Genomic DNA, 24,785 nt, shown 5'->3' on the forward strand with positions numbered 1-24,785 from the left:
GCTTCAGCGTTGTCCCTCGCCAATGTCACTTGTGTCAGCCCACTGCCAAGATCATGCATAAATCGGGAACACAACACTTACGCACCGAACACCTAGCACTTTCAAACACATCGATCGGGTTATAACCACGGTGTGGGTAATTGCAGTGGCATTAAGCAATGCGTGTGTATGTATGTCAGTATTAGTATCATAATCAGGGAATATGTTTAATACTGGATATATGTTTTATTTAGAAAGATGATCCAAATCCTGTCAAATGGTAAATTATGCGATCAACCATTCTCAGACACTCGTCAAGACACCATGTGATATTTGACTCTTATTCTTCTACCTTATGCATGCCTCTGCTTGAACTGTACATGTACAAGGACCAGATACGATAGTGGTCCTTTTTGATCCAGTGGAAATGTCAAATTTAGAAGTTACAGAAAACGGTTCCCTCACCCCCTACATGTTAACACACGGCGCACAAGTTGGATGTTTGCATGTTTGGTGAGAACATAACTCTCATACACGTGTTTTTTATGTGAACAGGACACAATGATTGTGCTCGTAAAAAAGACTGTTGCTTTGCCGTAAACGATGATTACCCAAAGCCAGGGCTTGTACTAACGTCTAAGCGCCGTGGGTATGCTACAAACAGGAATGGTGCAAGACAAGGTTGCCAGACATTTTAATGTTCATCGAAACACAATATAATATCTTTGGAGACATTATCTACAACGGGGCTATACTACACTTGCCACGGGCCGGTCGTCCACGTGTGACGTGACGTCACCAAGACAACCATTTACGGTTGGTGCATCTACGGAATCGATGCCAAACTGCCACATTAACAGCTCGCACAATTTCTGGGTTGAGACATATTAGTGGCAGAACCTCTATATCCCCTGGGCTCGCATTCCGGTTAACTAAAACAAACCCCTGGATCCATTCCCGTGATTCTCGCGACCTCAAATTACCCGTCCTTGTTTTCATTAACATTTTACCCACCAATCAAAAGTCGAGATAAAGTAAATGGGAATGCTTGTTGCCCATTGACTTGCCACCGACAGTTTTAATGGACATGAAAAGATCCTTGTCATCAAAAAGAATTTTAAGAGGGTTTTTTGCATGACAGTCAGTTTTATCAATGTTTAATTTCTGGCAAACTCTATCGTGATCAAAGGGGCTGGCTGTCATGTTCTTGATATTACCAACCCAACATTGAGGCTGGTTTGTAACTCAGGTAGCAAATCCAATTGGCTGATGAAAATCAAGGGCGGGCAATTTGAGATCGCGAGAACCAAGGATCCAGGGGTTAGTGTAGGTCTACCGAAATGCGAGAGGAAGTACGCAACCGGTTGAGGGACAATCCGTCCCACACGTCCACAGCTCTGATGGTCATGCAAGGGTCTACCCCTAGGGGTCAAGGAAAACGTTGTACTCTACGTCGTCAGTTTGGGGTGGAACTGTTAAGGTAGGGTAAACTCATAGAACAAGACATTGTAAATGGCATTTTTGAATGGCGTACGCTACCGCGACGACATAGTTTGATATCATATTCTACCTTTTGTGCAAATGCAGGGACGTAACGTCACGTTGTAGCGGAATAATGCCAACCCACATGTTGCACGTCTTGTAACAGATATTTTGAGGCAGCATAACATTGCTGTACTGCCATGGACGGCTGCATCTCCGGACCTCTCCCTTACTGAACATGACTTGGATGAGATGAACCGATGCCTACGACAGGACCTGAACCAGCCAACATCCCCCAAAGCTGTTTTCAATCATGTGGTGTCTTCACTGTGCCACCGCTGCCTCGCATGTAACAACACAAATGGCGGTCACACCGGATATTGACCGGTTAATTGAGTTGTTACACCACCCTTTTTAGGGCGTGTGGCTCTGTCTCCTGTTACCAGGTTGAGTTGGCTTAATGAATTTGTCATGATAAAACAACGAAGGACAAAATGGTACGTAGTTATTTTCAATAACATAACATTTATACCACTTTATAGTTAGCACAGTTAAGTTTTTCCGTCAAAACATGAACAAGTCTGTGACAAGATGAGTTGTTGCCATATGTTTGTGTTATTCTACCCCTCTTAAGAAGAAATTATTTTCTCAAGTACTTATATACTGATTTCCATTTTGTCAAGTATAATTTGGGATATGTGAGATTTCAGTGAATAATCACACCTGGGTCACACAAACCATTGATGGGTATTATAAGCAACGATCGACCCACGCCGTTGAAGCACGACTTGCAATCAAATTATGTCACAGAGCCTGATCGAATTGGTCGGCTCTTACGACAGGCATAGGTGATCCGCTATCTATTCGGACACGGGGCAGGAGATCGGGTGCTGGTCACTGGAATCACAGTTGCTAAATTCCCACTTGCTCCTGACTCTGTTATACAGACAGCATCGTGATACAGCCTGGCCATGGCAGATTGCAGCGTTAAACATGTCACCCACTCATTTACTGTGCTTACAGAAGTCAACCTCGAGAATGGAATCACAAATCAAGTCAATAATGTTTTACCGCTAATAACCATGATAATACAGATCGACAGTAGACTTTCAGGGCAAGTCATTAATGTTGATTCAAATTATATTTATCCAGTATTCCAGGACAGTCAGTGCAAAGACAGAATCTAAGAGATCGATAAACCTGACAATCTACATGTTTACCTTAAACTACAAATGGTGAATACCTGATTGAGTCTCATTAGTACGAGAGTTTATTCAAACAACTTATCAAAATGCGAATAAAAGTATTATCACGTATGTAGGCGCCCCCTATGTTAAATTTGAGTTGTCACTGCCTCAACACAAACATTAGAAAGCGCATATCAATTGTTGTTTGACGTTTTGGAACTGGATTCGCTATATGGTTTGCTTGTTGTTTAACACAGAAAAGAACAGCCATATCACAGAGGTATGTGGACAATAGGCAGGCATTGGTGTCCCAGTCGCCTAAAGCGCCGCGATTCGCTGTGCATTGTTGCGTCAGTTGGGCACTCCAGAAACCTTTGATTGTGGGTTCGAATTCCTGTTCGCCTCGAGTATGTGTCTATGCTTGTCAACACCCTACACGTACTCGGGGATTTCACTTAAATTGTAAATGTCTGAGACCTGCATCACTTCGAGCTTTCCTCCCACATTAAGCTGACATGCCGTGATATAACTGGAATACTGTTAAAAGTGGCCTTAAACCCAATTCACTCACTGGAAAGGATGGAATCTGGACAAGAAAATTCAGAAATTGACATCATGGGCATGGACCAATGTAATTGGCATTGGGTCACATGGAATCAACTACAATATATCACCGAGTCTGACCTAGTCCATTTCATCGTCTCTCAGAAATATTGCTGGGCACACATATTCGTACCCGGAATCTCCACCGGTTTTTTATATACTGAGCGGCAAAAGAAATGTCACCATGGATAGATATATGAGAAATCTTATTTGTCCAAACACTGTAAACATACTTTGAGACATATCAATAAGATGAAACTTGATCATCAAGGTTGAAATTAAAGTCTGAAATGTTCTTAAAGTGAAACACGACACTAGTCTCTGAGAAAATGGCATCACAAGTCAGTATCTCATGTGTCCGTGTATTGATGACTGCCGTGCAACGTCGATACATGGAATGGATGAGGCGGTTGATGAAGGCCATAGGCACTTGAGCCCCCACTCTGAGGAACGCCTGACGCAGCTCAGCTGCAGTTGTCGGCCTTGGTCGGACGTCATTCAGCCAACTTTGAATCTCGCCCTACAGGTGCTTAATGGGATTTTAATCGGGACTGAGGGCAGGCCACTGCATGGTTCTGATGCCATTCTGCTGGAGGAAGTTTCTTGTTATCATGCTAAAACTCGTGGTTGCGGCGACGTGCCAAAGGAGGTATGGCGTATGGTCTCAAGACTTGATCAATGTACCGAGCTGCTGTGACACCATTGCCTCTCCCTGGACCGATGTTCTGGAAGACCACAGGGCCGACCCTCTGTGCAAGACCAATTCCAACCCACACCATGATGCTCGGACCACTCGGACCACCCCACGAGTCTCTCTCAACAACACAAGCCTCCAAATAACGTTCCCCACGGCGGCGTTAGACTCTCTCTCTCTCTCTGCCATCTGCTGTTGAGATACAGTAACGGCTCTCGTCTGATCAGACGGTCCCGGCGATGACGTGGTGTCAGAATTGGTCCTCGGTGTGGCCTGTGACAGTGGAGGTGTGTGCTCGTCAGTCGTCTACACACGATGTCCGCACTAATGTGTCACTGGTGTGTCCCCATGGTCTGTCGAGCAGTTTCCGCAGCAGTAGCAAAGCGATCTTGAAGATGCTGTCGCGCAATCTGACGATCCTGACGTCGGATGGTGACCCTTGGTCTTCCACTATGTGGTCGGTCATCTGTAGTGTTGGTGGTCTGGTACCGTTGCTGGAGCCTGTATATGGTCCTTATGGACTTGAAATGCCATGTGGTAGCAATTCAATAACGAATGAATGTAATCCGATCTGGGTGGATTTTATAGGGCAAGAAATGGAGGAGCGCATGTGCATTTTAATTTGCACGGAACCCACGTGCATCGGGTTACCATGGCCGTTACAGTGATGCGTTTGGGAGATCAGTTTTATTGTCATCTGTTGCTTTTTTTTATCATCAAATTTCGTTTTCTCTGGATTAGGTAATGTTGAATTTTTGAAACTTTGACAGACATGACCCAGATATTTAAATGACAACTTTTCATGCAATGTTACTTTGGGTGACGTTTCTTTTTGCGGTTCAGTATATATGGAAATGATATGGTTACAATGCCGGTTAGGATGGATACTATCTTAAAGCGCGACTACCAGTAACACATAAGTAACTGTCTATTTCAGTGCTTAGTCTTTACGTTTTTGTCCCTCAATCATTCGTGAATATATAGGGCCTGGCGAATACATAAACCTGGTTTCTGTGAGTACACAGATCAGTGAGCGCTGACTACACCGCACACACGGCAATATTTCCCTCTTTACATCGTGTGTAACATGCGTATGTGTCATAGCCCTGTGGTGTCTTCTCTACCAGTGAGCGCTGACTTTACACCGCACACACGGCAATATTTCCCTCTTTACATCGTGTGTAACATGCGTATGTGTCATAGCCCTATGGTGTCTTCTCTACCACTGAGCGCTGACTTTACACCGCACACACGGCAATATTTTCCTCTTTACATCGTGTGTCACATGCGTATGTGTCATAGCCCTGTGGTGTCTTCTCTACCAGTGAGCGCTGACTTTACAACGCACAGACGGCAATATTTCCCTCTTTATATCGTGTGTAACATGCGTATGTGTCAAAGCCCTGTGGTGTCTTCTCTACCAGTGAGCGCTGACTTTATACCGCACACACGGCAATATTTCCCTCTTTACATCGTGTGTAACATGCGTATGTGTCATAGCCCTGTGGTGTCTTCTCTACCAGTGAGCGCTGACTTTACACCGCACACACGGCAATATTTCCCTCTTTACATCGTGTGTAACATGCGAATGTGTCATAGCCCTGTGATGTCTTCTCTACCAGTGAGCGCTGACTTTACAACGCACACACGGCAATATTTCCCTCTTTACATCGTGTGTAACATGCGTATGTGTCATAGCCCTGTGGTGTCTTCTCTACCACTGAGCGCTGTCTTTACAACGCACACACGGCAATATTTCCCTTTTTACATCGTGTGTAACATGCGTATGTGTCATAGCCCTGTGGTGTCTTCTCTACCAGTGAGCGCTGACTTTACACCGCACACACGGCAATATTTCCCTCTTTACATCGTGTGTAACATGCGTATGTGTCATAGCCCTGTGATGTCTTCTCTACCAGTGAGCGCTGACTTTACAACGCACACACGGCAATATTTCCCTCTTTACATCGTGTGTAACATGCGTATGTGTCATAGCCCTGTGGTGTCTTCTCTACCAGTGAGCGCTGACTTTACACCGCACACATGGCAATATTTCCCTCTTTACATCGTATGCTACATGCGTATGTGTCATAGCCCTGCGGTGTCTTCTCTACCTGAGTCACTACAGGGACGGGTGGATTTGCTCAGATGGTTCATATTTTTCAAAGTATTCATGGACCATGTCGAAACTATGTAACACACGTCCAGGTTGTTTGAACGGCGAATACATGTGGGGGATTCATGGGATTTGTTCATGGGGTTCACGGGATTTATATAGTAAGGTTAAATTACTGAAATACAATAACAAGCATGTAATGTAACAATCATACCAATACATTAAAAATTTTGCGTTTGTGGTATGTACCACGAGCGTCACTTTATCTAAGGATATATTACACAGTACAATCATCCATTAAGTTGTAAGGGCAGAACACAATTAAAGTCTTACCTGAGTTTAGACATGCCTATCAAATGAAAACTTTGATTAACTACATACATCTATAAATATGACTTTGCCAGACATTGCTCTGGGGAATAACTTTAATGTATACCATCTTGCACATCCAAGTGCTTTAACAAAGATGTATATCTTCGCTTTATTAGATATATTTGCGTAGATGGATTATAAATATCAAAATTAGGACAGTGGTAACTTTTCTGAGACGCCTCTTAAGAAAAGGATAGGCTACTTGGGAAGGCCCACGGGGTTTGAGTGAGTGAGAATGGTTGTACGCCGCATTTAGCAATATCACGGCAGAGGACACCAGAAATGAGCTTCCCACAGTGTACCCATGTGGGGAATCGAACCCGGGCCTTCGGCGTGACGAGCGAACGCTTTAACCACTAGGCTACCCCACCCCATATTGTTGGCATATATTTAGAAATACGTCAATATATCTTTAGACATGATGGATATGATATTACTTCATATTTTGTGGTTATTTATTGATATAAAATGTGTGTACTATTTATCAAGGCTGTTCATGTCATTTCAAGCATTGTCAAATTTTCTACACTCAATTGTGTATGTCTGATCATTTGCTGAAATTAATAAAATTCGAAAACCAGTCGTGTCAGTTTTCTTCATCTTATTTTAATATCTCATTGAAAAGTAATAATTTGCAAATAAAATAAACAACTTTGAAAGAATGAGATCAATGGCTTGCCAAATTTTCTTTAGTATGTACAGAATACATTTAGATCTATATCAGAGTGGTTCAATCGTCGTACAACAGAACTAAGCAAGAGTGGAAACTGGACTTTTATACTCAGTTAACGCCCTTGCCTCGGGAAGATGGGTTATTCCCTGACTTTGACGTCTGATATTTAATGCCAGTCAACGAACGAAAGGCCAACTTCATGACGACTGCCTATAAATAATCAAGACTGGGCCAGACAAGTTGTGCTAATTTTATTGGCCGACAACTATTAATAAAACACACACACACACACTAACACTACACACTACACACACATGCTACACCACACACACACACGCACTGACCTGAAACGCCTTCGACATGGCCATTCGTTTTCCCTACGTTTGTCGGAACGTAAGGTTAGACGTTGGAGTGAAAGAGTTGGGTGTAACGCCACTTTGAATAGTACTTCAGTTATACCACAACCATTCAGCTTAATGTGTGAGAAAAACACTAATTCTACCATGAAGTTGGTAAATACTCGATTTTGACTGATCAGAGGTATCAAATCCCAATTAACACCCTCTGATTGAAACAGCCGATTTGACGGCCGCATCACCGCGGAAGTTAATATTTTTAGATTAGTACTTCTTTTACAGTCATTGTCGGGAGGCATATTTAAATAATAATATGTACAATTATTTGCTACAAAATGCAAAGTTGCGATTACTAGATATTCAATGGACGTGTGGCAATATTTTCATGCAGAGAACACGATAGAAATCTGCAAAAAAAGAGAATGTGTTTTAACAGAGAGCTTGCTATTTGGCGCTGTTCTTTGTAGTATTGTCAGGTCATATCTTGTACGTCACAATGAACGATATGTCGTCACAATTGTGACGTGCAGTGTAGCACGAATCATTGCAAGGCTTGCTCAGTTTTCTTTAGGGGTGCCCACCTCTAATTATCGTAAGTAGGTGCCGTGCTGCCAGTACCTGTCATAAGTTCGTGTGAAGTATTACGGTGTTCGTTGTTTAACGCCGAACTCAGCAATATTCCAGCTATATGAGGGCGGTCTGTAAATAATCGAGTCTGGACCAGACAATCTAGTGATTGACATCATGACATCCACGCAATTGGGATCGATGACATACATCAACCAAGTCAGCGAGTCTGACCACCCGATCCCGTGACGTTAGTCGCCTCTTACGGCAAGCATAGTCGCCTTTTACGGCATGTATGGGTTGCTGAAGACCTATTCTATCCCGGAGCTTCACGGGTAAGCAAAACTGTTGTCGGTGATCCAGTAAATTCTGATCGACAACCCACTCGAAACACTGGACTCAACCCATGCCGCTTCACTCGATATTATTTCCTAACACCAAAGAACTCGCGTTTTATTTAATCATGGCAGAATGGAGATAAACATACTGTGTTTCCAATGTAGAGATTTCCGTTCCAAATTCCAAATGTAGCGCGGTTGAATCTACAGGTAACCTTGCTCTACATTGAAAACACAATATCTCCTAAATGACAGCGATTGAAGACGTTTGCTGCTATGGTGATACCCAGTAGCAGGGTGCTGGCAACCCAGGAATTGTAATCTGGCAGTCGATCATACGAGCATACGATTCTCACTGGTATAAGGGGCGCAACTCTGCACAGAACAATGCGGCTCCTTACACGGCTGGGCTTCCATAGTCGAATCTCACGGAAGCTTCTTCTGCACCAAATCAGAATTAATCGTTCGACAAACAGTTTTCGTAGCCTTCAGTGCAGATTGAATCTTCTGGCTGGCACCTGTGATTGGATGATTTTGTGTAAGTTGTTTTAAATGTACATCCATTCAGTAACTAAAGCTGGCCATGTTTTCTTGATTTGGTGGTGTCTTTCTTAACACGATCCCTTCTGCTGAATGTGACCACATATTTTCAAGCAAGTGCCATTTGGTGCGGAACTGGGGGTGGTGTGTTTAGCTTCCTGTTCTAGGAAAAGGAACTGGCTAAGATAGTCATTTTTTGTTGTTGTTTTCATTACTAATTTTAAGTAATTTAACGCAAGACTGTGCACACATGTACATTTAATAGCTCTTGAAAGCATGTTATTGTTATATAACATATAACGTTACTACAAAAGCCTATAGGAAAACAGTATGTTGTTTGTTTGTTTGTCTGTTGTTTAACGCCAGCTATATGACGGCAACTTCTAAATGATCGAGTCTGGACCAGACAATACAGTGATTGACATCATGAACATCGATCCACGCAAATGGGAACGATGACATGCATCAACCAAGTCAGCGAGCCTGACCACCCGATCCCGTTCGTCGCCTCTTACGACAAGCACAGTCGCTTTTTACAGCAAGTGTGGGCTGCTTAAGACCAATTCTACCCCGCATCTTCACGGGTAGGTTGTGTGTATAACCTCGCGATTTAGGACACACTTACTTCCGAAATGGCAGCTTTTGTTTTCTGTTTCATGTTTGGTTGATAGTGAGGCAAGTATTGCAAATCTCTTTTGTTAAGGGACCAAAGGTGGCCCAGTGGTCCAGGACGCCAGAACTATGGCTGTGCAGCCTCACGACACGTCTGTGCACATAGTTTAGGTATTAGGTGCCTTGTATAATATAGTGAAGCACAATACTGATGATTCTGTCACTTTATTTCATCATGTCCCTGTAACACACAGAACCCTCCCTCAACAACAGAAAACTTCACCCATGTACTGTTGGTTGGTTGGTTGTTTAACGCCGCACTCAGCAATATTCCAGCTATATGGCGGTGGTCTGTAAATAATCGAGTCTGGACCAGACAATCCATTGGCTGACATCATGATGGCATGCATCAACCAAGTCAGCGAGCCTGACCACCTGATCCCGTTAGTCGCCTCTTACGACAAGCATAGTCGCCTTTTACGGCAAGCATGGGTTGCTGAAGACCTATTCTAGCCGGATCTTCACGGGTCACAGAATGAACAGAGAAGACATTACATCTGCTATTGGTGTGCATGTATACTACTCAACAGTTGATTGGGACACTGAGATATTTCATGTGACGTAACGCGACATCAACTTATTGAACTGTGTATTTATGTAACATTTTATATCAAATCAATATTAAATGAAGTTGCACATGCTTCATTTCCATGACAATATCGAATACTATTTTACGGCAACATATCCGATCAATCAGTCACAATAAGACCCCACCTGGGATCCCAGTCCCTATCAAAAGTGGAGTGGTATATACCTTACGCATTTATAGTACACTACATGTTCACTTAACACGATTACTAGTAAACAAATACCTGACTCAAAGCAAGCACATATTCTGCAACCAGCGTGCAGACTGGAGCGTTTACAATAATATCATCATGTTTTACAGTTATATGAAAGAGCATGTTATAATATAATGATCTTCCAAGAGCAATTATACCTGCACTATATGTAATACTGTCCAAGCGTCACGATTATTGTCTTGTAGTTGATCTTAACAGAAACTCCACAGACTTTATCATGATGCAGAAAATGAGAAAACTTTCAGACTCAAAGATAGGAATCATAACAACACTTAAATATATTCCCTCCATAATCCTCACAACTGAGGTTCTGTAAATATGATGATAACACATAATGCATCAACTGATATCACACGTGTCAGCTTAATGTGGGAGGCGTGTCAGCTTAATGGGAGGAAAGCCCGAAGTGATGCAGGTCTCAGACGTTTACCACTTCGGTGAAACCCACGAGCACGGGTATGGTGCTTACAAACCTAGAAACATAATTGGGTCGAACCGGGATTCGAACCAACAATCCTAGATTTCTGGCATGCCCAAGGGACGCAACTCTGCGGCGCCTTTGAAGACTGGGCCACCGGTGCCCCCTGATAAACAGTAAGCCTGAGCAACAATATGCATGAAACCAGTGCTGACAAACAGTCAATTTGTATGTACATTCTGCAGTTGTTTAAGTTGTCAGCTACCATCATTGGAGACTCAGTGCGAACTGTTTGTATTGAAACATGAGAAATCAAAATATTGAAAATAATCAAAAGGCGCCAACTCAGGTGATGATAATGCATACACATAAATTATAGCCTGAAAAGATTATGGCTTCACACAGAAATATTTATAAGCTTTTGAGTTTTGGCAGGAAACAAATGCTGCATGTTGCAGACTCAGTCCAAATTGTTTCCATGGAAACACAAGAAATTAAAAAAATAATTGAAAAATATGAAAAGACAATAGTTGTAAATATGGTCATTGCATATGTGTATGTGTTTCATGCCAAAATATTCATCAGTGTGAACGATTTTAAAGTTATGGGATAGAATAGGATTCCAAAGCCAAAAACAATAGGTCTTTCCTCCCTTTGGGGGACAAAAAAGTAGTCCCCCTTTATGTTCTTTTTTTTTTGTGATCTTTTGAGGTATGGGGACATTACAAGTACCGGTACATAAGTGGTACATCATAGTAGTTTTCTGTCTCTGAATACAACTGCGAAATGTGTGAAAGCACAGCCAAATTCCAGTTGTGTTAACTGTTCATCTCTCAGCCATTTAACAGGCATATATCCTTTCCTTGTCGTTGACAGGTGTGTCGCACACCCGGCAGCATGTCAACGTGTCGGAGCAGTCGCTGCAGGCCATGATGTGGTTGCAGGGCAGGAAGAGGACGTTGCTCTCTCTCAAGTGACACACCATGCACCGACGCTGAAGCTTCAACTTGCGATTCATCTGGACCAGCTGCTCCCTGGTGTCTGTTGACCGAATGAAGGAATGAGTGAGTTTGGATTAACGCCGCTTTGAACAGTATTTCAGTGATATTAGTTTGATGGGGAAGGAAAAGGCGAAGTGACGCCACAGCACATGTATGGTGCTGACAAACCTAGAAAGATAATCTGACATTCGTCCCACGATTTTTCCTCGCATAAGGGACGTAACTCTGCACAGCGCCTTAGACCACAGAGGACCAACTGTGTAAACGCTGCTGAGCATGATGTTCATACATACTGGTACACAAGTGACCTGCGTTGTAACCCCATAAGTATGAATGATTGGCAGGTAGGTTTTAAGGATTGATGGACGTGCCATACATGCATCGCCCTGTTGATATCTTTAAAATTAATTGACTGAATGGATGCAGCTACGTCGTATTCAAGCACGTAAGCAGTGACAGAAGCACTCGTTTAACGTCAATCCGCAACTACAAATTACTCGACCTTAAACAACGATAATCCTATTGATGTTCCGTCCAGTAATATAGTATCATGTTGATTATAAATGCTGTAAAAATGTAAAGAGACAGTGAATGTTTATATCCAAAGTCAAGTGAAAGCATACCTTTAAATCGACGTAATTGTCGAATTATATTACATCTCTGGCCACATGTTATCATCCTCGTAACACAGGGCTTTGTTCAAGGTAGATTTAAATATACCCTTGGGGACAATAGCCGGTCATATGAATCTTTCGAAACTCTCTACTTATAAGACGTCCCGGGTGCCGTGTAAGACCATGTAGCAGACTCACTGTGTGGTTGGTTATCAAGTGATAAAATAAGTCGGGTTAGAGGCAGCTTTGAACTGTGTTTCAGTTATATCACGGCAAGTCCGTCTAGTATGGGAGGAAAGCTCTGAATGACTTAGATCATCTACCTTGACAACTTTGGATAAACACAACGATAACAAGTAAATCGGGGCGAATCTGCGACTCGAACCACCCAATCGCGGACCCTGGTTCGCCCTAAGACACAACTCTGCGCTGCAATTTGTGCGTCCTTAATCCACTAGACTACTTATGTCCCGAACTCTCAAAGACATAACCTTGCATGAATAGCTCCATAGTGACCATTTGAGTGAATATGTGAAACTCGATGGAACGTTCTGCCGTGGGTTTCACAGACTACCAGCTTCAAATGCTTACAAACGCTTGCTGACAAATACGAAGGCTACTCTCCATTGGTAAACCACTGAAATGTCATATTGAATCTTTTAACTGGTAGAACAAACATTTTGGATATTACCAATATGATTCGTTTTGGATCGTCAGATCTTGTAGCGCCCCCGATAGGAACGTTACCATGATATTTGTGTAGGCCCTCATAAAGGCAACTATGCTGAATGAAGTCCTGGATTTCAAGGATAGACGCTTTCCTAGTCTTTATACTTACCAGCATCATCAACCTCCTTCAAATAAGTTGATATGTCCGAGTCATGATCTGTTGAGAAATGAGACCAAAGGAGTATCAATGTGAGTTTGTAGCTGCTGTTAACGACTTGGACAATCAACAAGGCAAGGCACGGAAGCATACTAGATAATGCTCTGATAAATGTCCCTGAGCGTGTAACTATAATCCATGGGACCAAGAGGTGAGTGGAGTATGTGATGTGTATTATATACATCATGTATAAGATAAAACATATTCATGAGAAGTCGCATGACTTCAAGGTAACGTGAGTATTGCTGATACTGTACACGTTACACAGAAGTACATACTAACAGTTTTAGTCCACTAGCAAAACCATCAAAAATGGCAAGTTTCTACTATTTGGCATTTGGCAAGGACTACACGAGTACTGCCTATTTCTAGCGCTGACTTCACATTCACACTTACCCTTTTTCGAAATAATGTCTCTTTCAATGGCTGTATTACACACTGGACATTTTAAAAAGCCTCCCACGTTGTAACACACTTGGCAGCTGACCACGTGGCCACAAGGCAGGAATACCACGTCCCGCTCGTCCTGGAAACACACCACACACACGAACTGGGCCGTCAGGTCTCTGTTCTCCTTCATCAGTGTGACGAGATCTGGAAGGACAATACACCACTTAACCAGGAACCTAGCTCTGTCGACATCTCTCTAACAGTAGATGTCATCAATCCTCAATAGTGGAAGATGGGTTTCTATGGCACCTCTAGTGCAAGAACCAATAGAAACAAAGGGGTAATACTTTGCTCGAAATATTGTAATATAAACACTCTTATTCATCTATCATTGGGGAGGTTAACTATGAATTAGAACTTCGATATGAGTAAAAGTTCACTACACATAAGATAAATATTCTCAGTCATTAATCAACTTTCACAACACAAATTATTGATGTTTACTTTCTTAATGGATCCGTGATGATCCGGGTTGGAAGTGGTCTTCAGCAACCCATGCTTGCCTTAAGTGGCGACTGTGCCTCTCGTAATAGACGACTAACGGAATCAGGTGGTCAGACTCGCTGACTTGGTTGATGCATGTCATCATATCCCAATTGCGTAGATCGATGCTCGGGATGTCAATCACTGGATTGTTTGGACCAGACTCGATTATTTACAGAATGCCGTCATGTAGCTGGAATATTGCTGAGTGCGGCGTTAAAAAGACAAACAAACAAAGAACAACGATCAACCGGATCTGTCATGGAGTACGTCCGTCACATGTGGCGTGTAACACGAGGTAATCTGCGGGTGCCCCTGTCACTAAATGTACGTAAGTATGTTTAAGCCACTGTTGTTAAAGCTAGAGCACTCGGAGTCCTATCGTTCCTTTTCAGTACTATCGCGAGGCCTCTACCTGTCTTAGAGCACAGCCAAATTATCGAGGCACATGAAAGAACATACATGCAAATAGTCATAAGTTTGAGCAACCGGCGCCCTGAAAGCCGAAACTCCAAGTGACATTCACCACTGGACAAGAGCCATTTAGTTCATTTCCACATCATTTTACCTTTAACGTCTGACAACAATACGTTCCTTAACTGTATAAATGAATAAAAACTATAGAGTTTCAAACAGTGAAATATGAAAAGGCAGTGTGACAACCTTAAAGCAAGTGAGTGAGTGAGTATGGTTTAACGCCGCTTTAAGGAATATTACAGCAATATCACAGCGGGGGAACACCAGAAATGGGCTTCACACATTGTACCCATGTCTGGAATCGAACCCGGGTCTTCGTCGTGACGAGCGAACGTTTTAACCCGACCGCCCCCTTAAAGCAAGTACCCAGGGCAGCCTTACGTCATTCGTTCAGTTTTACTCGTTTGTTTCTTCTTTAACGCCGCATTCAGCAATATTCCAGCTAAATAACGGCTCATTCGGTATTAAAATTTCCGATAGAATAACCGGTGAATTTGGGTATTAATACAATTTACAAGTGAGCGAGTGAGTGCGACTTTTACCAATATTAAAGCAATATAACTGCGGGAGACACAAGAAATGAGCTTCACACATTGTTACCTTATATGTGGAGTATCGAACCGGGGCCGTTAGCGTGACGAGCGAACGCTTTAACCACTAGGCTACCCTGCCGCCCTGCATTTGCAACAATCATGTGTTGTGTGTTTCTGTAATGCCGCACTATTCCAAGCAATATCCAAGATACATGACGGACTGCAAATAATCGAGCCAGGAGCAGACGAACCAGTGATTGGTATTATGAGCAACGTTCCATGACGTCGGGGTACGATGACAGAGGGACCTGGCCATCGGAACTAAGCCATTTATAACCTAACCCAGGATATATTCATGCGAATTATACGACGAAAGGGTGAGATCCCCTCAGCCGTTTTAGCAAGCCAAAGTGTTCCACATTCATGCAATATATAAAAAGAGTGAGTGAGTGAGTATGGTTTTATGCCGCTTTTAGCACTATTCCAGCAATATCACGGCGGGGGACACCAGAAATGGGCTTCACACATTGACGAGCGAACGCTTTAACCACAAGGCTACCCGACCGCCTCTTGCAAAAAGAAAGATTTAGCAAAGATATATAGTCATAGAGCTCCAATGCTTGTGCAGAGGAATAAAGTAATATTGAAGGTTTAACTATACCTTTTTCTTGACTCTCATCTGCAACATAAAGTAGACGCATATATACAAAAAACCGTGTTTAAACCGCATTTAAGCCTCAGTTTACTCAGAATACATTATCTTGACTCCGAAACTCCAGTCTTTGTCTTATACCCTTATGCTTCCAGGCAGGGTAACAAATACCATCTTTAACGTCTTTTGGATTGACGCGGCGATGGGATCAAAACCACCGACCTTCCATTCTCCAAGCAAACACTCTATCCACGAGACCACGGAGGCGGTGTACATACTAGAAGGTCGGATGAACTGTGTTTTTCACAGAATATATAGTGAGTGAGTGATTTTGGTTTTACGCCGCCTTTAGCAACATTCCAGCAATATCACGGCGGGGGACACCAGAAATGGACTTCACACATTGTACCCATGTCGGGAATCGAACCCGGGTCTTCGGCGTGACGAGCGAACGCTTTAACCACTAGGCTACCCGACCGCCCCCACAGAATAAATAGAAATACCTGTACACTTGGAAGGATGAGAGAATATGCGCAATCAATATTAGACAGCCAGATTACGAAAATATACACAATCAAAACTAAATAGTTTGCGAGTTACTGAGTAAGGGAGTTTGTTCTAACGGTGCTTTGAAAAGAATTTATGTTATTTCACGATGTGTCAGAATATAAAAGTGAAAAGCGCAGAGTAACGCGGATCCTAGACATGCTATCTTTCGGTGAGCAGCAGTGCTACGAAACCAAATATCATGATCAGGGCGACCTTAAGAATCAGGCCGACCCACGATCATCGGATTCTGGCATTGTTAAGAGAAGCAACTCCACATCGTCAACTGGGTCATTCATAAAGCACGATGTGTCAACTTAATGTTGGAGGAAAGCCCTTAGTGATGCAGATCCCAGAGGATTGCCACTTTTGTTTAACAACTGAGTTCGGATATCAAGCTGACAAACCAAGAGTTACAATCAGTATGAATGTGTGGCGCGTGTTTGGAATGCAACTCGTCCGTGTGGGACATGAGAGTCCCCAGTTACTCTTGAAATGACTATATAGACGGAATGATAATGTCAATACCAATGGTGAGATCAGCTTTCATCAGCTTCTTTACAGCATCCCGAAGCTCACTAGCACCTTCTCCCGGAGTTTTCCTGTGGATATCCATACTGTTAGTGACTATAGTGTAGATATCAAGAGGCAGGGTTAGAGCAGATAGGACAGCACCCCCTATCTTTGCAGCCAGGAACCCTGTCTTCAAAACACTAGCTACGGTTCTGGTGGTCGCAGAAATGACTCCTCTCGCAGCAATGGCCGAGACAACAGCTGCTAGTCTCATCGCTCCGCCGCCTATTCCAGCCACACCCAACGCCGTCAGTTTGGCGACCTCTGTTGTATGAACACCAGTTTTAAAGTCCATGTTCTTAAGGACTTTCTGCAACAGCTCCTTGTCATCATTCAAAACTTTAGTTATTTGCAATAGCATGTTGGTTGTGTCTGTGTAATCCTCTCTGGCAGCACTGGCATCCTTGAAAGCGTTACTCTGGATGATTCTACCCACGACAGTGGTGCCCACAGCCCCTACAGCGCTGGTGACCCCCAGCGCCACACCCCCGACAGTTAAACCCAGTGATGCTCCGAAGGTGAACGGTGCCGCAATGAGACCGGCAATTGTGAGACCAGTGGCTACGATCCCAGTTGAAGCAAACGTCAAATTGGCAATTCTGGTGTTGAAGGAATGTTTATCGAGTTCATCAGCCAAGGCGGACAGAGTGCTGATGACACGTTTCTTCTCCTTAGCTTCCTTCTCTATGAGCGAGATCAGTACCTCGGACAAGGCATCTGCATCACTCGTAGAAGGCATCTGGAATCATACAGATAGTAATCGTTACTGGATTATATGGTCATTTTTCTATTGGTATTTGTTTGATAATTAGAGTTTATATAGCTCGCCTACGGGTGCCAATAGTCCCATCCTTACTGCGTACAGCATCGCTAGCACGTTCATTTACCCGTGGGGATTCAGGGTAAGAATAAACTCCCCAGCAATTTTAGCTGGTCGTAAGAGGTGACTCAACAGATCGGGAGGTCCGGCTCACTGACTTGGTTGAATGCATGTCATCGTATCCCAATTTTGCGGATCGATTATTTACAGACCGTCATGTAGCTTGAATATTCTTGACTACAGCGTTCAACAACCAACAACCAACAAACAAATTATAATTTTACATTGAACAAACCTACTCTTCCAGACGGTGCAACATGTATTTTCATAGCTGCTGTTTTCTGGATAAAAGCGATGATTAAAGAATGTGGTCAGTTATCCAAATGGTTTCACAGTTGTCATGAAAACAGGTCATTCGAGGTCATAAATCTAAACTGAAGCTGACAGTTTCATAATAACTGGTTATCAGATGTGTTATTATTTTGTACACGCTAATCAGATTATCGATAGTCAACTCCAATGTCAATAAATGCAATATTACGGCAATACAACAGCCGCCTGTAGATGATCGAGTCTGGGCCTGACAATACAGTGACTGATTCCATGAACAACGTTCCACGGGTACGATGACATACAATCAACCAAGTCACCGACCCTGACCACCCAATCCCCTTTCTGACGATCAGCAAACGTTGTTGGCTGTTTCAACCAGGCATCCACACGGGGTAGATGTGAGTGAGTAATTATGACTTTACGCAGCTTTTAGCAATATTCCAGCAACATCACGGCGGGGGACACCACAAATGGGCTTCACACATTGTACCCATGCGGGGAATCGAACCCGGGTCTTCGGCAAGACGGGCGAACGCTTTTACCCACCCCTTGCCCCACATGGGGGTAGATATTGAAATTAGTGAGTGGTAAAATAATTATCACATAATTCAAAGGTGAATTGCAAAATAAATCTACTGAAAACTACAACCCATCTACATGGAAACAGGTGCTTGTCTGACACGAATAGCGGTTTTACACCCTGGAAATAGAAAACTAAGTTACCTTATATGACTAAATTTATTTATCGAGCACTATAAAATGCACACTTCCTTTTCCAAAAATCTTTATCCGCGCTTGAAATGCATCTTCTGTTATGAAGGAGGTATCCTGTGTTAGATTAAGTCGGTATTAGGCTCATTTAAATTTTGCTTTGCAGTTTGAATGTTCTCTTAAAACACATGGTAAAATATTTTGCTACTGTTGTTCCATTTTTTATTACTATTTGTCATATGGAAGCAGTTATAAAAGGATTAAAAGAGTAGGTCTTGTATTAACTAATATGCAGTGGAGTAGCTAGTTTGAAGACTGATCATCTGGAAAGCCTTACCGTAGTGTATTTATCATTAATACTTATTAATAATTTCAAGATATTCATAAAATCATCATTTATGATTATAGTTACGCTTTTCTTTGAGTATATAACAACTTGGCAAAATTGACATCACACAAGAGTCATAATCATCGGGTGTGTGTCATTTCGTTACCCAAACGAATTCGTACCCCTAGAACTGGGGCATTTCGTACCCACAATCGAAAGAACATCCGATGAAGGTGTCTGAAGTGATGGGGCGATATGTTATTTCAACAAGATTAACATTTTCAATTGCTTGACCTCACCAATTGAGATAACTATTGACTTCTCCTGTCACGACTGCAGTTTGTCGCCTGCATCGCCAACATATCCTGCTTCTTCTGATGTCTTCGAACGCTACCTCCACAGTCCAGCATTCGTTTAATGATTCATCATTCAACTTGACTGATACAAGTTTTCAAGCTGTTACCACTGTCGTAATAAATATATGTAATCGCGCATGGATGAGGAATAAGAATGTAGCAATTTGTGCGCCTCTGTTACATAATGAACAAATTCCTCTGGTAGCGGGACTGAACCATACACATGTAGTATATCCCGACATAAACAATCTAGTTCGTAAACACAACGTCGAGCTGGCACACCAGTTACAGTTACGGTGTTCAAAATAGGTTTTAGTTATTCGAATACATATTTTGTGGTTAAGTTAACCCTAGATACCACAGAAGCATAATCACTTTGAAGTTGAATAAAACGCAAAATACATCACGCACATACACACACACACATGTACACTTCATAGTTCTGTGGGAAATTCTTTTTTTTCTGATATCACAGGCAGCCATTTTAGGCAAAGCAAATTTACTGAAAACTAAATCTGAAAAATTATGCTACTTTTGACGTGACTAGTGAGTGAGTGAGTTGGGTTTAACGCCGCTTTTAACAGTATTCCAGTTGTATCACGGCGTGTCAGCTTAATATGGGAGGAAAGCCCGAAGTAATGCAGGTCTCAGACGTTTACCACTTCGGTGAAACCCACGAGCACGGGTATGGTGCTGACAAACCCAGAAACATAATCGGGGCGAACCGGGATTCGAACCCACAATCATAGGTTTCTTTCGTGCCCAAGGGACGCAACTCTGCACAGCGAATAGCGGCGCCTTAGACGACTGGGCCTCCCGTGCCCCCTGACATGACTAAATCCCAATATTCACAGCGATGTTTCAAGTACGATTTGAAATCTTCATTGAAAATTCAATGACAAAAACAGCACATCACCAATGATGATTCTGAAACATTGCCGATAACCCTAGAATCGTTTAAAATATTTTAGAAAATAGGCAAACACGAACGCCGAAGCGAACTTTCCGCCATATGGGATAGTGTTTACAAAATCACGTTTCGCGAATGCCGTTATGAGACGCCTATTACATTTCACACACAGCTGCGATACATACATCCCTGAATTACGCACACCGTTTTAGTATCAACTTACAACTTGTCTCTGTCACGATTATAAATGGTCTGGATGAAAATAAACGCTGATGTCATAGAGGTAAATCGATTTTCTTCGTTCATGGCAAGCTATTTTTCCTATCGAATGTAGATCACTAGATTCTATAACGTTATGCATGTGCATACAAATCCATTCGATAAATATATTTTTTTGTCGTTTAGATATTAGGCAGCATTTTGTTCGCACGCAGTTTCCGAAAACCTGTTAAATAAAATAAATTCTCGCACAACGTTTACTTTTCAGATATAAATAAGAAAATGTGCGTATGAAACATAACTCGGCATCATAACACCCTCGTGTTCCACCAAGCATGAACAGTTAATTGGATCATGTAGATACATTAGGAGATAAACCTACTGTGTTTTGAAATTTGATGTAGACATCTAGTCCACTGTAGAGCGTCGAATGAGTGTTTTATTGAAGGTTACATACCAAATACGGTGACAATGCATAAACGCAACATGTATATTACAAAATCATACTCATAAATATGTGACGTCAGACGGTGGGTGCACGAGCAATGACGTAATATATTGTGCACCTCGGCATGCAGTATTATACACAGCGGAACAAGCCGATTAAACTGGGAATGTTCTACAAATTGCAGCGCCATCTGGCGTTCTTAGTGTCCTTTCGTGCACACTGACGTTCTTTATAAGGCTGGGACGAGTCCAAAATTACTACCTGGGTACCCGACCCCCATTACCCGACCTTACCCGGGTACCCACTGTAGGTCTCAAGAGTTGGGGAAAAAATGTCTGACTGGGAATTGTATTACCGGAGCCCTGGCAAAAACTATTTCGATACATATATGTATCAAACAGTCAGATCATGGGTACACTAAAGTTTACTGAAGCTTTATCTTTACTGAAACACATACAGTCAAAAGGAATGTGTGCATCGTCAGAAAGAAATGCGACATTAGCTACTTGTAGTGTAACCCGGGTTCGAGTACTGTGGGTACCTGGGTCCTACTCAGGACCCACCCGACCCGAGTACCCGTCCCAGCCATAGTTCTTTAGTACACATTGTTCTTTCTTTTAAAATGACGTCTTTTCGTAACATTTGGCTATTTTTGCGTACTTTTGACCTTTATTTCAGCTTGGCATTTTTTTTTATACCGGCGTCTGTTTGTTTTGTATTTTGACCTTAAATTTATAAGTAACGTTTAACATATAAGATCTTTATTCTTACCATTTGACTATTATTGCGTGTTTTTGTCCTTTATTTTAACCAGAGACCATATAATATTATATGGACTCGGTTTTAACTTTGTATATATAATATAACGTACCTTTTATATATTTTTTGGTTGGTTTGGTTTGTTGTTTAACGCCGCACTCAGCAATATTCCAGCTATATGACGGCGGTCTGCAAAGAATCGTGTCTGGACCAGACAATCCAGTGATTAACATCATGAGCATCGATCCACGCAATTGGGATACAATGACATATGCATCAACCAAGTCAGCGAGCGTCACCAATCGATCCCGTTGGTCGCCTTATATATATAGATATTTAGAAATACGAAATAGGGTCACAAGTTTTCGTATTTTAAGGGTTAAGAATTTTCCAGTGGTACAAAAATCATTCCGATTCTTTCTCCCGGTTCGTTTATATTCAGTGCAATGATTGATCCCCCGAGACAAAGGGAGGCTACTCCGTACAACCATTCAAACCATAACAAAAACACATTGTGCCCACACATCTCAACAATACTCAGGCAAAGCCTAATAAATACCAGACGACAAGCCCATCCTTCTTATTTGATGTCAAGAAATAATGTTTGGTATACCTATTTTAACTCCGTGCTGTCAAGTTTGTTTCATAATGAGATCTCACAAAGATGGTCATAGAGGTAGATTGTAATGATGGGCCAAGCAACTAAAATTTAATACTTTACCTCGCTGTGTTTACCTTGAGTTGCTGTACGGTCGCTTTGACATTCAGCCTTGATCGACACAGGCATTTAACGACCCCATTCAACACGATGTTCAAAGTGGATTGTTGCTGCCTCTCACTACTAACGACACTATTTCCGTATCATGATGTTTTGCAGCCTGTATTGAACTGCAAGTACGATGTCGGTTACCAATCGGCCAACCTCGCCCCTTTCCGTAACTGCAAAGATGTCATTTTCAGCGGAAATGTCCGATCGTGCTCGGCTTGTTTACGTGTCAGTGCACATAAATAGTTGTATTATTATCACATGATCATGTGACATTCACTTATAGTCACGTGGCATGTGTATGCTTCGCAGGTCTTAGCATGGTCCACTGTACGTCAGTTTCTCCGGGATTATTACCTGAAACGACACCTGGCTTAAAAGGCGCCACCGTACATTAAAATTATTGTTTTACTATTTTCAATCAATACAACATGAACATGAGATTAGTTGTGTATGTACATGTGTAGCTATCTTTAAGAAAGATAATAGAGATAAACATATCTATATATACATCACACGCCATAGTAACTGATTACGTGCGACAGTGTGCACGTGTTGAGATTATGGAGACGACACATGCCTCTTTTGAAACAACTCTTGAATTACTGAGGAGAACAGCGTGGAATACTTAAAACATATTTATATGTACGAACTTTACAAAACGAAACACAACAATATAGACAACTAGTGTTTGTTTGTTTGTTTTTTAACGCCGCACTCAGCAGTATTCCAGCTATATGAGGGCGGTCTGGACCAGACAATCCAGTGATTGACAGCATGAGCATCGATCCACGCAAACTTGATCACCCGATCCCGTTAGTCGCCTCTTACGACAAGCATATAGTCGCCTTTTACGGCAAGCATGGGTTTCTGCAGACCTACTAGTGCTCTACCCCAGGATCTTCACGGGTTATACTGGTGAATGAGTGAGTTGAGTCGACAGTATTTCAGAAGTGATCGACAAATCTGGGATTCGTACCTACTATAATGAATGAAGAAATGCATATTCAGAAATTATAGCCGGTCATCCCATAGTTTAAAATAATGTACATATGTGTATAAATCATGACTATATGAATTTAATATTAATATTTGTTTGTTGCTCAACGCCGCACTCAGCAATATTCCAGCTATATGACGGCGGTCTGTAAATGATCGAGTCTGGGCCAGACAATCCAGTGATTGACATCATGACCATAGATCCACCCAATTGGGATACGATGACATGCATCAAACAAGTCAGCGAATCTGACCACCCGATCCCGTTAGTCAAATGCTCTAATGCTCAAATCACTGGACCATTCTGGTCGCACCACATGGGCTACTCACATTAAGAATATTTCGTTTAAATTAGGATTTGGATATGTATGGTTAACACAAGATGTTGGCTATGTGAAGATATTTATTCATCTTTTTAAACAAAGATTATTTGATAACCTTCAACAATCACGGTGTAGTTCTATTAATAGTATATGTGATACCAGAGATATATGGTCTCTGCCGATACCCTTTTTTAAACATTTTAAATCTCTGTTAAATGTAGAAAAATATCTTATACTCCCCATACCAGTACATCTGAGAATATGTATGACTCGTTTCAGATGTAGCAGGTTTAAACTTAAAGTTGATTTGTGGAGATACACAAATGTCCCATACACTGAACGATTATGTAAATATTGTATAGAAAATGGTAGATCTTTTATTGAAGATGAATTTCATGTTTTGCTTGTATGTGAGCGTTATTCGGCGATAAGAGGTATGTATGTTTAACAGTATATCAAGTCTCAAAGTGAAACGTCTTTAACTGAAAGTATTTCATCAGAAATCTTTGATGTTGTATATAACACATGTTTATATTTATATAAAGTCCAACGGCTAAGAGAAACTTAAATCGACTACTTCCTTGGCATGCGTAGTTCATGCAACCAAACATTGTCTGTATTATGGGCCTATTGCCTTTCTACTGAATAAACTATTTGTCTGTCTGTCTCTACATAAACATGATGTAACAGCGTAGGTATGTTGTGACAAATAGTTATGAATGAGTTAACGAGAAGATATACATTCACGATGTGGCACACATCACCATGATGACATACAATGAAACTCGGAGTCCTATA

The 24,785-nt window shown here is 42.0% G+C and overlaps 1 protein-coding gene across 2 annotated transcripts; it reads right to left on the reverse strand.

Moving 5' to 3' along the window:
• Positions 1-9,198: 9,198 nt before the first annotated feature.
• LOC139445904 (apolipoprotein L4-like) lies at positions 9,199-22,865 on the reverse strand. 2 transcript variants are annotated; one of them, XM_071227159.1, is made up of 6 exons: positions 22,621-22,865; positions 16,971-17,754; positions 15,906-15,923; positions 13,698-13,895; positions 13,254-13,301; positions 9,199-11,841 (listed from the first exon to the last, which is right to left on the reverse strand). In XM_071227159.1, exons 1-6 carry the CDS (start codon positions 22,684-22,686, stop codon positions 11,642-11,644), a joined length of 1,314 nt encoding a protein of 437 aa, XP_071083260.1. In that variant the 5' UTR covers positions 22,687-22,865; the 3' UTR covers positions 9,199-11,641. The 2 variants fall into 2 exon arrangements, with proteins under 2 accessions (XP_071083260.1, XP_071083261.1); XM_071227160.1 differs by having other exon boundaries at positions 22,635-22,695.
• Between the last annotated feature and the right edge of the window lie 1,920 nt (positions 22,866-24,785).

Source organism: Haliotis cracherodii, unplaced genomic scaffold, assembly GCF_022045235.1.
Source record: "Haliotis cracherodii isolate W230 unplaced genomic scaffold, xgHalCrac1.p SCAF_6, whole genome shotgun sequence".
NCBI classification, from domain to species: Eukaryota; Metazoa; Mollusca; class Gastropoda; order Lepetellida; family Haliotidae; genus Haliotis; species Haliotis cracherodii.